Source organism: Rhamphochromis sp. 'chilingali', assembly GCF_963969265.1.
Source record: "Rhamphochromis sp. 'chilingali' genome assembly, chromosome: 9".
Lineage (NCBI taxonomy): Eukaryota > Metazoa > Chordata > Actinopteri > Cichliformes > Cichlidae > Rhamphochromis > Rhamphochromis sp. 'chilingali'.
Genome location: NC_137936.1, coordinates 29,613,281 through 29,624,622, shown reverse-complemented (window position 1 = coordinate 29,624,622; position 11,342 = coordinate 29,613,281). Strand labels below are relative to the sequence as shown.

Genomic DNA, 11,342 nt, shown 5'->3' with positions numbered 1-11,342 from the left:
GCACACAAGAGGGTGATGAGTTCAGTAGGGTCTGTAAAAGTGAGTGTTTGTGTGATATGAAAGAGAATAAGGAGAGGAGAGACGTGATGAGTGGACTTATGTGTTAAATGAGATGATGAAAAAAAAGAAGAACCTTCATCTTTCATCAATCCATCCACCAGAAGTCGCAGTTTTAATTTCCTCAGTGTTTCACCTCACAGTGCACATACCCGTGTGTGTGTGTAATGCTGCATGTGTTGGGGGCCGCGTAACTGAGATTCATTTAGAAAACAAGTCAACATTTGGGATGTTTCATTCCATACTAAAACATGCAGAACACAGAACATTGAACACATATACTGAACAGTTAGTTTTATCCAAATGCAGTTTCTCTTTTTTCTGTTTGGTTTTTTTTTATCTTTTTTTTTTTTATCTTTTTTTCCCGTACAGAGTGATTTTAGGATACACAGAACACGACGGAAACCAATCGCACCAGGTTGGACATATTGCTTTAAACCACCAAATTTTGTATATATGTCATGCATGCCACATAGATGATATTATGTTTATACAAAAATAACACCAACGCCTATTACTGTGTATCATAGTAATTACAGAAAAAAACTTTCAGTCTTTTTTGCAATGAAGTTCAACTGAGAAACCTTATACATCTATGTATTTATATCTAATACACATATACATACAAATATATATTAGATATAAATACATAGATATACTATATAAATATATAGATATATATGTTAAATGGTTATGACTTTTCCAGCTGTGATATTCCAGTTCGACTGAACCCCCTTTTTTTTCTTTGTTAACGTTTGATGTGGTTGTGAAGGTTCTTTAAAGATTTCCTGTTGTGAAAAAAGGCAGTGCTCTGAAGAAGAAGAAGCAACGCAGTCAAAATGCAACAGTGACCGGATAAGACGCGAGTTCCTTCTCCATACAGAAGTCCTAATGAGGGAAGAAAAAAAAAGAAGATCTGTGGCAAAATGAGATTTTATCTAGTCCAGAAATGAACTTTCGAAAAACTAAATCCAGGTGAGGATTTTCAGTCTGCTGAGTGTCGTGTGGACTGTTTTTTTGTTTGCGACGTGGCTGAAACCAGTAGCACAAACAGGCCGCCGCAGAGTCTCTGATTGCATGGCTCTGCTTGTGCAGCTGGCATGAGACGTGAGGGGCAACCAGTCCAAGCAGTCCAACACATGACCACCGCGGCCACAGTGAGGCGATGGCGAGAGCACGGGTGGGGGTGGGGGAGCACTCTTATCCAGACAGGAGGGAGGAGAAGCGAGGCGAGGGGAGGCGGTGACAAAGTTGTGCAGAAGAAAAAGACGACTTTGGCAGAACATTCTTAAAGCTTTGCTGGGTGATGATTGGCTGATTGCCCCCTCTCCCATTTCCTGTCACCGACACAGACAGCAGGTACACTTCATTCACTTATTTGACAATATTTACACTGTACTGACTCTAAGGAGGAGTGCAGGTGTTGAGCAGTTAGACAAAACAAAGAGGAAACACGTCATCATTTGGAGGGCGTGTCTCGTTTACAGCCAACGGACACGTGTCGGGAAGAGGAAGTGATGTCACCAGCGCTCTTAAGTTCCTTCTCTCTTCCCGGAAACAGTTTCTGAAAGCTGTTAGTCGCATATAAAACGGTGATGACCTCCACAGCTGCAGCTGTGTCCCTCCACAGGCTCCGCCTCCTCCAAGATCTGAATTTCATGACCACAAAAACAAACAAACTGTGGTCCAGGGCCGGATTGAAACTTCTTAGGGTTCTTACAGACAAGTCCCCCTTTACCCCCAATATGTAACCATGCACATTAATGCCTCAAGTAAATTCATAAAGCTCCTGCTGTACCTGGATGTTGTAATAAATATTAACTCTACAAAGTGAAGCCTCACCTTTATCAGTTTAACCAGTGACCGAGTCCTGAACACAAAGCCAAGTCGCTGTGGGCTCAAATACATTCAGTCTAACCTGGTTTGGGCAGAGCGCTAAATTTTAGAGCTAACCAGACCACGCCTTGTGACAATTTTGGACGAGGGCTCAAAGACTTACAGCAACACTAAGATTACCTAAAGCTTGACTTAGAGTACAGCACTGAATCCACACTCCATCCTGATGTGCACGACACAGGATTGGTCTACTCGGTGGTACCAAAGTCTTTCTTGAAGCAACTCACAGAACTCGTTATCCTGCAAGCCCTTACATGGGCATTTATTTTGAAAAAACAGCTTAAAAAGTCATTTTTCAACTTTGCCCCAGAATAAGATTTTCAATAAAGAAGTTAGACTTGTCCCACGATTCTTTCTCTCTCTGTCGCCTGTGTTTGCTGTGCATACACTGTAAAACCCATTGATTAGCACTCTGTTAATGCCTCTGTTGAACCAAATGTAATAGGCTGTGATTGTATCTAGTGCGATCACAATGCTAATGCAATGGCTGGTATTCTGCCAGTGTACATGGCATTTTCTCATTTTTACAGCTCAGTTCCCTTCTTCCTGCTTTAAAGTAAAAGTAACTGTTGTTCAGAGTCCAACGTGAGCAGCTCAGCTAGTAAAAGCAAAGATGGCCGCTCTGGGGTTTGTGGCAATTCAATGCAGAACTTCAAATTAAGCTTAAAGCCTTTGACCTTGAGTCTGGGAGGTCAGAGCTTGCTTTGTGATTTGGTCTGTCTCTGTACTGACTACAACTACATGGAGCTTACTTTCGGAGGTTTTTCTCGCAGAGGGGTTGGGAAGTCAATTTGGACAAAGGTGGGCGTGCCTTCACGGACCACGGCCCCTTCAAAACGGAGGCGGAGCATGACGTGGGACACAGCTTTGATCCTCTTTAAAGTCATCAGCTCCGACACCTGCAAGCTGGAAAACAGCATCAATCCACTCATTCAAAGAAATCAGTCGCTGTAGCTTCAAAGCAGAGAAACAAACAAACCCAGAGGTTGGATAAATAATTATACACTCCCATTTAATGTTTGATACAGTTAGCTGATGCATTTTCTGAACTCTAATGGAGTTGGATAACTGCGAAAAATCACTTAAGGTGTAGTGTGTCACAACATCTCAGGTAAAGTGATTATACTCATGTAAAAGGGGGCTGATGGGACTAGACTGTTCAGATTCCAATTGATTGGGCGACAGGAAGTAAACAAGTCACTGCAGGTTTCTGAGCCCTAACGTCAGGTGACCAAGACGACACACGTGGCAGAAATATTTAGAGAGCTGTAAAAAGACAGAGTCCATGGTAGGTTCATCTCATTCATGTACGGTACTGTCACCAAACTCTTCAGCCTATACATATATATTCATATATCTCCAAAATATTAAAAAGTACTTAATATAAAAATACAGAAGAATTGTAAAAAATGAGCAAAACATTGAATTTTATATGAAAACCATGCAAGAAAGATTCCCCATTTAGTTAAATAGTAACTCTAAGATTCAGGAAAACAAGGGAGTGAAAGGGAAGTGGTCGGATGAGAGAAGCGCAGACGAACTGCCACCGACTCGCTTTTCATGTAAACATTGTAGAGGTCCTTTTAACTTGGTTCGGCAGTGACGACTGAAGATTTTTCTCCTTGTTTTTTTTCTTCTTTTGTTTCTTTTTTGGTCGTGTTTGAAGTAAAAGGGCCAGGGGAGGAGAGAGGGTGTGTGCTGGGACGGGGTTAGAAAGGGTGAGGGGTGAGAAAGTCCAAAGCAAACCTCGATAACAATGAGATTTAAAAAAAAAAAATCAATACAGACAACCTATAAAATATGGCTCTGAGTTACATAGAAAAAGCTCATCAGTGGGGAAACCTAGTCATGACAAAAGTTGGAAATATGGCAGTAGTAGCACATTACTTCAATAACGTGTCCTAGTTCAGAGATAGGTTGATGGCTGCTAGTCAGACTAAGAGGGGATTAGACGCACCGCTGCTTCTGATTGGAGGATGAGTCTTTCTTCTTTTAAGACAGTAATCTGCAGACAAGCAGGAAGTACTAAGCGGCAGCAGGAACACAGTGGATTTTAATCTATGGGCTGACTGGTGACATCATCAGTCTCCCGTAAACCTCAGCATGGCCGCCACACTGATGCCTGCCAATCAGACACAGCAGAGAAGAGAGCAATGATGTTGATGGTGAAGATCAAACATCTTCTCCGCTCCTGGCTGTGTGATGTCACTGACAGCTGATTTAAGTTTATGTTATAAAGTTATAAAGTCTGAGAAAGGAGCTAAGATTTGTCTTAAACACAGGCAGACGGTCCAGACGCTGTTTAAAGCTCCATTTACTTCCTGTCTTTGCCCCAAAAACAGACTTGTCAGCGGTGCAGTCGTTTTCTGTTTAACACGCGTTTAAACTCACTTCTTTTACCAGCGCCACAGTCAGACTGCAAAAATGTGAGTGACACCAACAGATGTGAGCTGCCCGTAGGCTTAAAATGCTTCAGATTCACTGATAGCAAAACTAAACTTTGTGGCAAGCCTACATTCTGTATCGACCTGTATCCCCATGTGATGTCTGTGTTGTGTGTGTAAGGTCGGGGGGGGGGGGTCCCATTTCACTGCAGGGCAACCTGCACGTGGCGAATAAAGCCTTGATTGATTGATTGATTGATTGACATTCATGGGTCCAGACATGAAGCACTAAGAGTACAATCTGACCTCTGACAGAGACGATCTTTAAGAAATGGGTAGAAGACTAAATAAGATTTGAAATGCTTTACCTAAACTTTTCCTTGAACAAACTAAAAGGTTAATACTCCTTCATCCTCTGAAGGAAATGTTTACTCTTTAAGCAAATACCCTAAGAAGTTAGTTGTGATCAATTGTAACTTGCTGATGGTGGGCGGGTTTTGTCTAATACGAGCCTGTCGGAGTGTAGAGTGAGGAGACACAAACGAGAGTTACAGTTTTCACACCTATCGGTATGCAAACATCTGCTTGGGAGTGACATAAATTTGGTCAGCAAAGGGTCACGTCCCTGTGCCCGGTGTATCGAGAGGACAACCGTGATTCCTCTCAGAGGAAGAGCACCGACTTAACCTCGGTGTCCAGGTGCGAGTATTACAAGACCAGAGATGAGAATGCATGTGTTTTAGTCTGTCTCTATCCATGTATTACTATTTTGATTGTATTCAACCTCTCCTAGCTGAAAGCATCTCTGTGCACAGCTGCCGACATGAGATTGGAGTGGGCCGGTCGCAGCCACGTGGCGAGCGAGCGACACGGTGGGGGTCGAGCAGTGGAAAAAACAGGCTGCAGCTTTTGTTTGTTGTCGTTGGCCCTCGGGGCTTTCCGTGTGTGTGGCGACCTCATCTTACCAGCGATACCTGTGTTGTGACAACACCGAGACAGACATTGGATTTCAGGGCTTTGTGACTTCGCATTACCCCGATACCGAAACTTTTATTGCACTCGCCTACTCTGAAACACACGCGGACGCCGGGGTATCGATTGTGTTAAACACCCTGATGGTTTCCTCTGCCAGAATATCGATGAGGCTGCCGTGGTAACAGGAGGTTCAGTCCTACAGACAGGAAGCTCATGGAGCTCTGAACAGACGCTGCTGCAGACGCACAAAGTTGAAACAGAATCCCGAATATTCATTCCTACTGTACGTTATCATGCGACTCAACACGAATTAAACAAAAACATGCATCCTACTAGAGACGGAAAACATGAACCACACTCCCGTTTCCTATCCTCACAGGGGACAAACTGGGGGAGGGGCAGAGAGAACCAGAACCCTGACTGGATGAGATGAGGTCAGAACCCCCACTGAGCAGAAAGCGAGCCCCCTCCAGACGCTGCCGTCTTCAGTATTTTTGGGTAGTAAACATTCTGTTCTTCCACATGCAACACAGCAGCTAAAAAAAAAAAAAAAAAGCAACACATACAGACACGATAAAGGGAAAAACATTATTTTAACCTTGAAAGCTGTAGTGTCACACTCACAAGACATTCTCAGGAGTCTGAATCAACCATCGATTGACATTCGTTAGAAGGTTTCAAAAAGAAATCAAGATCAAGGTCTAAAAAAACAAACAAAACAAAACAAAAAACAACAATAATAATAATAAGGTTACATTTTTGCATTTGCCTAAAAATCTTCTGATCAACAAACCCGGCTTATAGCTGTGTAGAAGAGCGGAAGCGTATGTACATCTGATTCACTGCACTCTTTGAAAAGTTCGGTGCCGTTTGAGAACGCAGGAATGAAGCGAGTACAGAACACAACATGCTGCTGCTGCGAGTCCTGCAAGGATCGAATCCAATAAAGTTTAAAAGCTCTTCAAAAAGAATGTCAAGTTAAAAAAAACAAAAAAAGGAAGAAAAAAAACAAAACATGAATGGACTAGAAGAGGCCTTCCACTGTGGAGACTCTATCAGACTTACAGGCAGAACGACGCCACAGTCAGTATGAAAAACACAACGTGGCAGGAATGACTGAGGGGGGGGGTGGAGACGATGTGAAGCATGTGTGTGTGCAGAATGAGTCATGACTCCCTTCCTCGGTGTGACAGTTCGGTTGGTGGGGTGACAGATGATGCTGATGAAGAGGAGAGAGGAGGAACTCAGATGGATTAATCGAGGTTGAGGGGGAAGGTGGTGGGCAAGTCTTCTCCTCCCCGGATCAATGATGAGGAGCTGGGGAGGGGGTCGATTTCGTCTCCAGTCTCCTTAATGGTGGGGATGCGAGCCTCCTCCTCCTCGGACAAGGGCACGAACTCAGGATGGGCCATGAAGTTGTGGATGGAGCTACGGGACTCTGGGCTCTCCAGCCCCGCGTACAGGGAGCTACGGAACGCATTCACCACCTTAATCTGAAACAAAGAGAGGAAACAAACGTCAGAGGAGGTCTCGTAGGTGGGCAGCCATTTCTACACAAACAAAAACAAAACTGGCAGCAGGGGCTGATGGGACACGTGGCGGTCGTGCGTCTGAATCTGGGCACGGAAATGAGAAAAGAAAAAAAACACAACGAGTGGAACAGCTGAATGAGAACACGGTTGGAAAGCTGAAAATATCCACAAAACATCAACGCAAAAAAGGTCAATGCTGGAGGCAGCTCATAGCAGGAAGTGCATCAAAAAAAAACACACAACAAAAACAAAAGCATCATCAGGGAGTCACATGTGGAGAAGCACTGAATCACAATCACCACAGTACGCACACCTGCACACCTGCACACAAGCACACACGTCTGCAGAGAGAGTTCGATTGATGCTTTCTCTACATCTATAATTCTGCTTTTTAATATCTGACAGTTAAATATTGATACGATGTGTCCAAAAGTCTGTGGACACCTTAGTTACAGTTAAACTGGGTTCTTAATGTATGAGCACATCGACAAAAGAATGCATCATCACATGTTTTATCTTTCTACACACGAACTTATGCCTAGTTAACTTTTAGCCATCACAGCCGACTTAACCTTAACAAAACCGCCACTGTAACCGTCACTTCACTAACATTCGAAAACCCCATTTAAACCAGCGCAGATCTCACAATTAGCAATGTTAACTAAATTTATCTGATGTGTTCATTTATCCCTGAGCTGGCACTCAGTCATCAAAACTTCCTGACAGAAGACGCTGCATGTTATCAACCCGCTCCCCCACTCGTCTAGCTCCAGATGTCGAAGCTGTATGCGCTCCCATTCAGCCACTGCAGTATTAATGAGGACGGATGCTGGCGCTGGGTGATGAGGCCTGACACACAGTGGGTGTTGTAGTTCTTTCCAGAGTGGATAGATTGGGGCTGGGCTCTGTTCCCCCCCCCCCCCCCTTTCTTTTCTACCAAACTGGAAAAATATTTACTAATAATTCTTTTTGTACATTGGGGAATCGTCACATTGTGTCACACTGAAAGAGTAATAGGATTACCTGAAACGTAATACAGACTACAAACATATTTGTTTTCAGATTTTCTCTCACTGGAAAGCAGGGGCTAACACCAGGACAAACGCACTCATACTACATAATACAGTAAAGGGTGTGAATGGTTTTGATTCACCCAGCCTTCGTGATCTCATACCTGATGAGAGATCACCCAAAATGACTCAAAAAACACATGCAAGTCTTTCGTTACATTTGTAAGAGATCAGTCTCTGAGAATGAATTCCTAAACTGAACCTTAAAAAATTTAAGCACAGTATGAAATGCATCTGTGGAGCTATTTGTTTAGACAAAACTCTTATTCTGCTGCCCAGTTTTAGATGACAAGTTTGTTAAATAAAAATTATACTGTAGGGGGGAAAAAAGGCATAATCACGAACACAGAAGCGTCTTTATTTGTATGGTGCTTAAATAGCTGATTAAAATTTCAGTTTCAGTAAATTTGTATTATTTTTAAAGCCATGAACCAATCACAGCGCTTCCCTGCACTGGGCAGCCTGAAATCACAAACCAAAAATATGTTTCCAATCAATAACTAATTAATAAATATGTCCAGTAAGGACAATGAGTGACGGGTGGCGGGGGGGGGGGGTGGTTCAGGTTCAGGCAATACAGCATCGCCTCGCATGATTATAGTCCCAAAACGGAAAAGCCTGGATCGGATTTGTCTTCTTTGTCTACAAAGAAGGTTTAATTAGCAGGAATGTCCCACAATGTAACAGTGACAGCAACAGTGGCCTAAAAACCCCCAAACATTTTCTTCTGAGAGATTCATTGGATGATTTTTAAATTTTAAACTGTGAAAGCAGTGTCCGCATTCCAGGAAAGTGTAATAAAACCATTTTTGCCACTAAAACCAACAATTAATATTAAATTTTATCCTCCCGAGTCGGTTCCTGCGTGTTAAAAGATTTCCCCAGTGGATGAAAGGGTTACTTTGAGTCAAAAAACGGGCTCCGACTGTGGTTTGTAGCCACTCCAGTTCTTGGCCTGATTGTTGGAAGCTGCACCATCTGTAGTTCTCAGCGCTTACCTGGGAAAGTGAAATCTGGAGGCTTGTGACTGGGAGGTCTAATCTGAATCTGGCTAAAATTTAACCTCAATGCATGATCTCGTCTATGCAAATAAGATATAAATACCATAAACTAACTGTCCTGCAGCAAACTGACTTTCTGGGGTCACTGCTGGTTGGAGGGCACGTTTTACCAACTCGGCTATGATGGCGTCAGCGAGAATACCGAAATATTTCAGCCGATCCCCGACCCCAGTAAACACCACACACATAACAAACACAATCTCACTATTAAGCATTTCTAATCACGTTCCGAGTGAGAATCGTTTTGTCCTCGGCCTGCTCTCCTCTCTCGGCCTAAAGTCGTTTTCTGTGTGATGAATCCGCAGAGGCTGCAGCTGATCACACTGATTTATACGCACCAGTAGACACTCTTCATTATAATTAATAACCCTGCAGTTCAAAGCTCTCTATTACTGAACCACAAGAGAGCTGCAGGCTGAGCTCTGCAGCTTAGAGCATGCATGCAACAACCACAAACACTCGTGCATACACAAAGCTCACAAGTTAAAAAGCTCTTGGCTGTTAAACCACGAGGGAGACTTGCTCAGCCTGACAGATTTAACCCTACACAGGATTAACCCATAAAATTATCTCGATGACCAGGATGTTGCCTCAGAGAAATAGAGGGGGAAAAAAAATCAACAAAGAAAATGGGACGGGGAAATGAGAGCGATTCATCGTCTCTTTCTCTTCTAGTAGGTCACACGTGCCTTTAGTGACTTGTCAGGCACCAAGTCTCATCATGGGTTAATAGATGCATGGTGAGTTTAATTCTTCATGCAGGATGGAAGTGATGGAAGTAATAACAAGAAAAAAAGATGAATATAAAAGCACAGGAAGGTGAAGTGGACAGCACATGGAAGCAGAGAGATGGAAACAGATCAGGTTGTCTGCAGGCTCTCTCAGTACTTTTTTCTCTGGCTTTTACAGTCAAACTGCAGTTCACACTGGTGTCTATTCAAAGCCGTAATGTACATACTGAACACTTTAGAAGGATTTAATAAAACACATTCAGTGTAATTTTTTCTGTACAATAGAGCTGAAAATGTTTGAATGTTCTAGAAATGCTGAACTGAATGAAAGAAACATCTGAATGCTGCAACAAATCATCTAAAAGAATCTTAAACCTTTGTTTCTCACTCGCACCACTGTTCGAATGAAGCAGGGTAACATGAAGCAAATTAGCAAGTTTTAAAGATGTTCACTTTTTCTCCAAATATGCTTTTTAATATCTTGTGATGTTCAGCTCTTACTATACTCACATCTTCAAACTTGTTTACTTATAGATTTCAGCAGCAGCATCACAGCTTTATTTGCGGTTTTAATTGCAGCGATTGCAAACGGAGCTTTTTCACCTCGCTGCTGGTTTACATTTAAAGCTCTCCACCAAACCTTTGGGGGGCTTTTATTGTAAAGCTGCGGTAGACAATACAACTTAGCCACGAGTGTGATTAGAAGAGCTTTCTAAGCTATGCTCCTTGTGAAGGAAGGAAAGTAGAAAAGAAAGAAAAGTTTCTATTTAGTGAGCAGTTAATAAATAACCTAGACACACTCTTCACATGAAAAATTCCAGATCAGTTCAGGGCGTGCAGACACCCAGTTACGACAGCAGCAGTGCAGTGGCTTCAGTGTCGGTAAGTCATGCAACGTTCAAACAGAGGAAAAAAAAGACAGAGTCCAGCCTGGTGGAGCGTGCTGTTAGCTGGCCTCCAGTCACCGACTCACTGCCTGCAGTGGAGGAGGAAGCAGCAGCAGCGGGGGGCAGAGCCCCACCCGAGTTGGTGAGAGAGGAGGAGGAGCTAAGCCCTATGTGGGTGGGGCTAGAGAGAGTTTTGGCAGCAGTGGCGTCATTGTGCTGGCTGACGACGGACGGCTGGCGGCGCAGGGCACCGGGCACCGCCGCCTGGCTCGTCTGGAAGGTATAGACCACATCCATCTGAAGGAAGGACAGTCACAACACACTGTTAGAGAGCAGAGAGAGCAAGAAGACAGCACAGAGGAACAGACTTCTGCAGAGGTTAGAGACAGTGCAGTCTGACCTTTTAATTCATTCGGACGTAAAGAAGAGGTAGTGCAAGTACAGCGATGAAGACAAGCACATCTGATTAAATTACTCAATTTCAGGGTAGTTTACATTTAGTGTTAGCTGGCAGGAAACAGTGCAATGGCATTAGCTGATAAAATGTTGTGCATCAATCTACGATGAGACTCATCTATGTCATGCTTTGCTGCTAACAGCGTGACTGGGACTGTATCAGTCTGAATATGTCACACATTCAGTGGTAAGATTTTAAATTGTCCTGACAAAAGGGTGACGCTATGTTTTCAATGAAAGTTGGCACAGATTCTGAGCCTTTCCCTCTCATACTGACTTGAATTAATCATCCA

General features: G+C 43.3%; 1 protein-coding gene across 5 annotated transcripts in view; it reads right to left on the bottom strand.

The window, feature by feature from the left end:
- Positions 1-350: 350 nt before the first annotated feature.
- The window catches only part of LOC308402998 (plasma membrane calcium-transporting ATPase 1-like), a 134,306-nt gene continuing 123,314 nt past the window's right edge, over positions 351-11,342 (bottom strand). For 3 of the 5 annotated variants that reach the window (XM_080892204.1, XM_080892205.1, XM_080892203.1), the window contains one exon: positions 8,481-10,890. In XM_080892204.1, coding sequence (XP_080748330.1) covers positions 10,594-10,890 — 297 coding nt within the window. In that variant the 3' untranslated portion in view covers positions 8,481-10,593. Of the gene's footprint in view, positions 6,806-8,480; positions 10,891-11,342 lie in introns of those variants that run through there. The other 2 variants (XM_080892207.1, XM_080892206.1) reach the window with 2 other exon arrangements.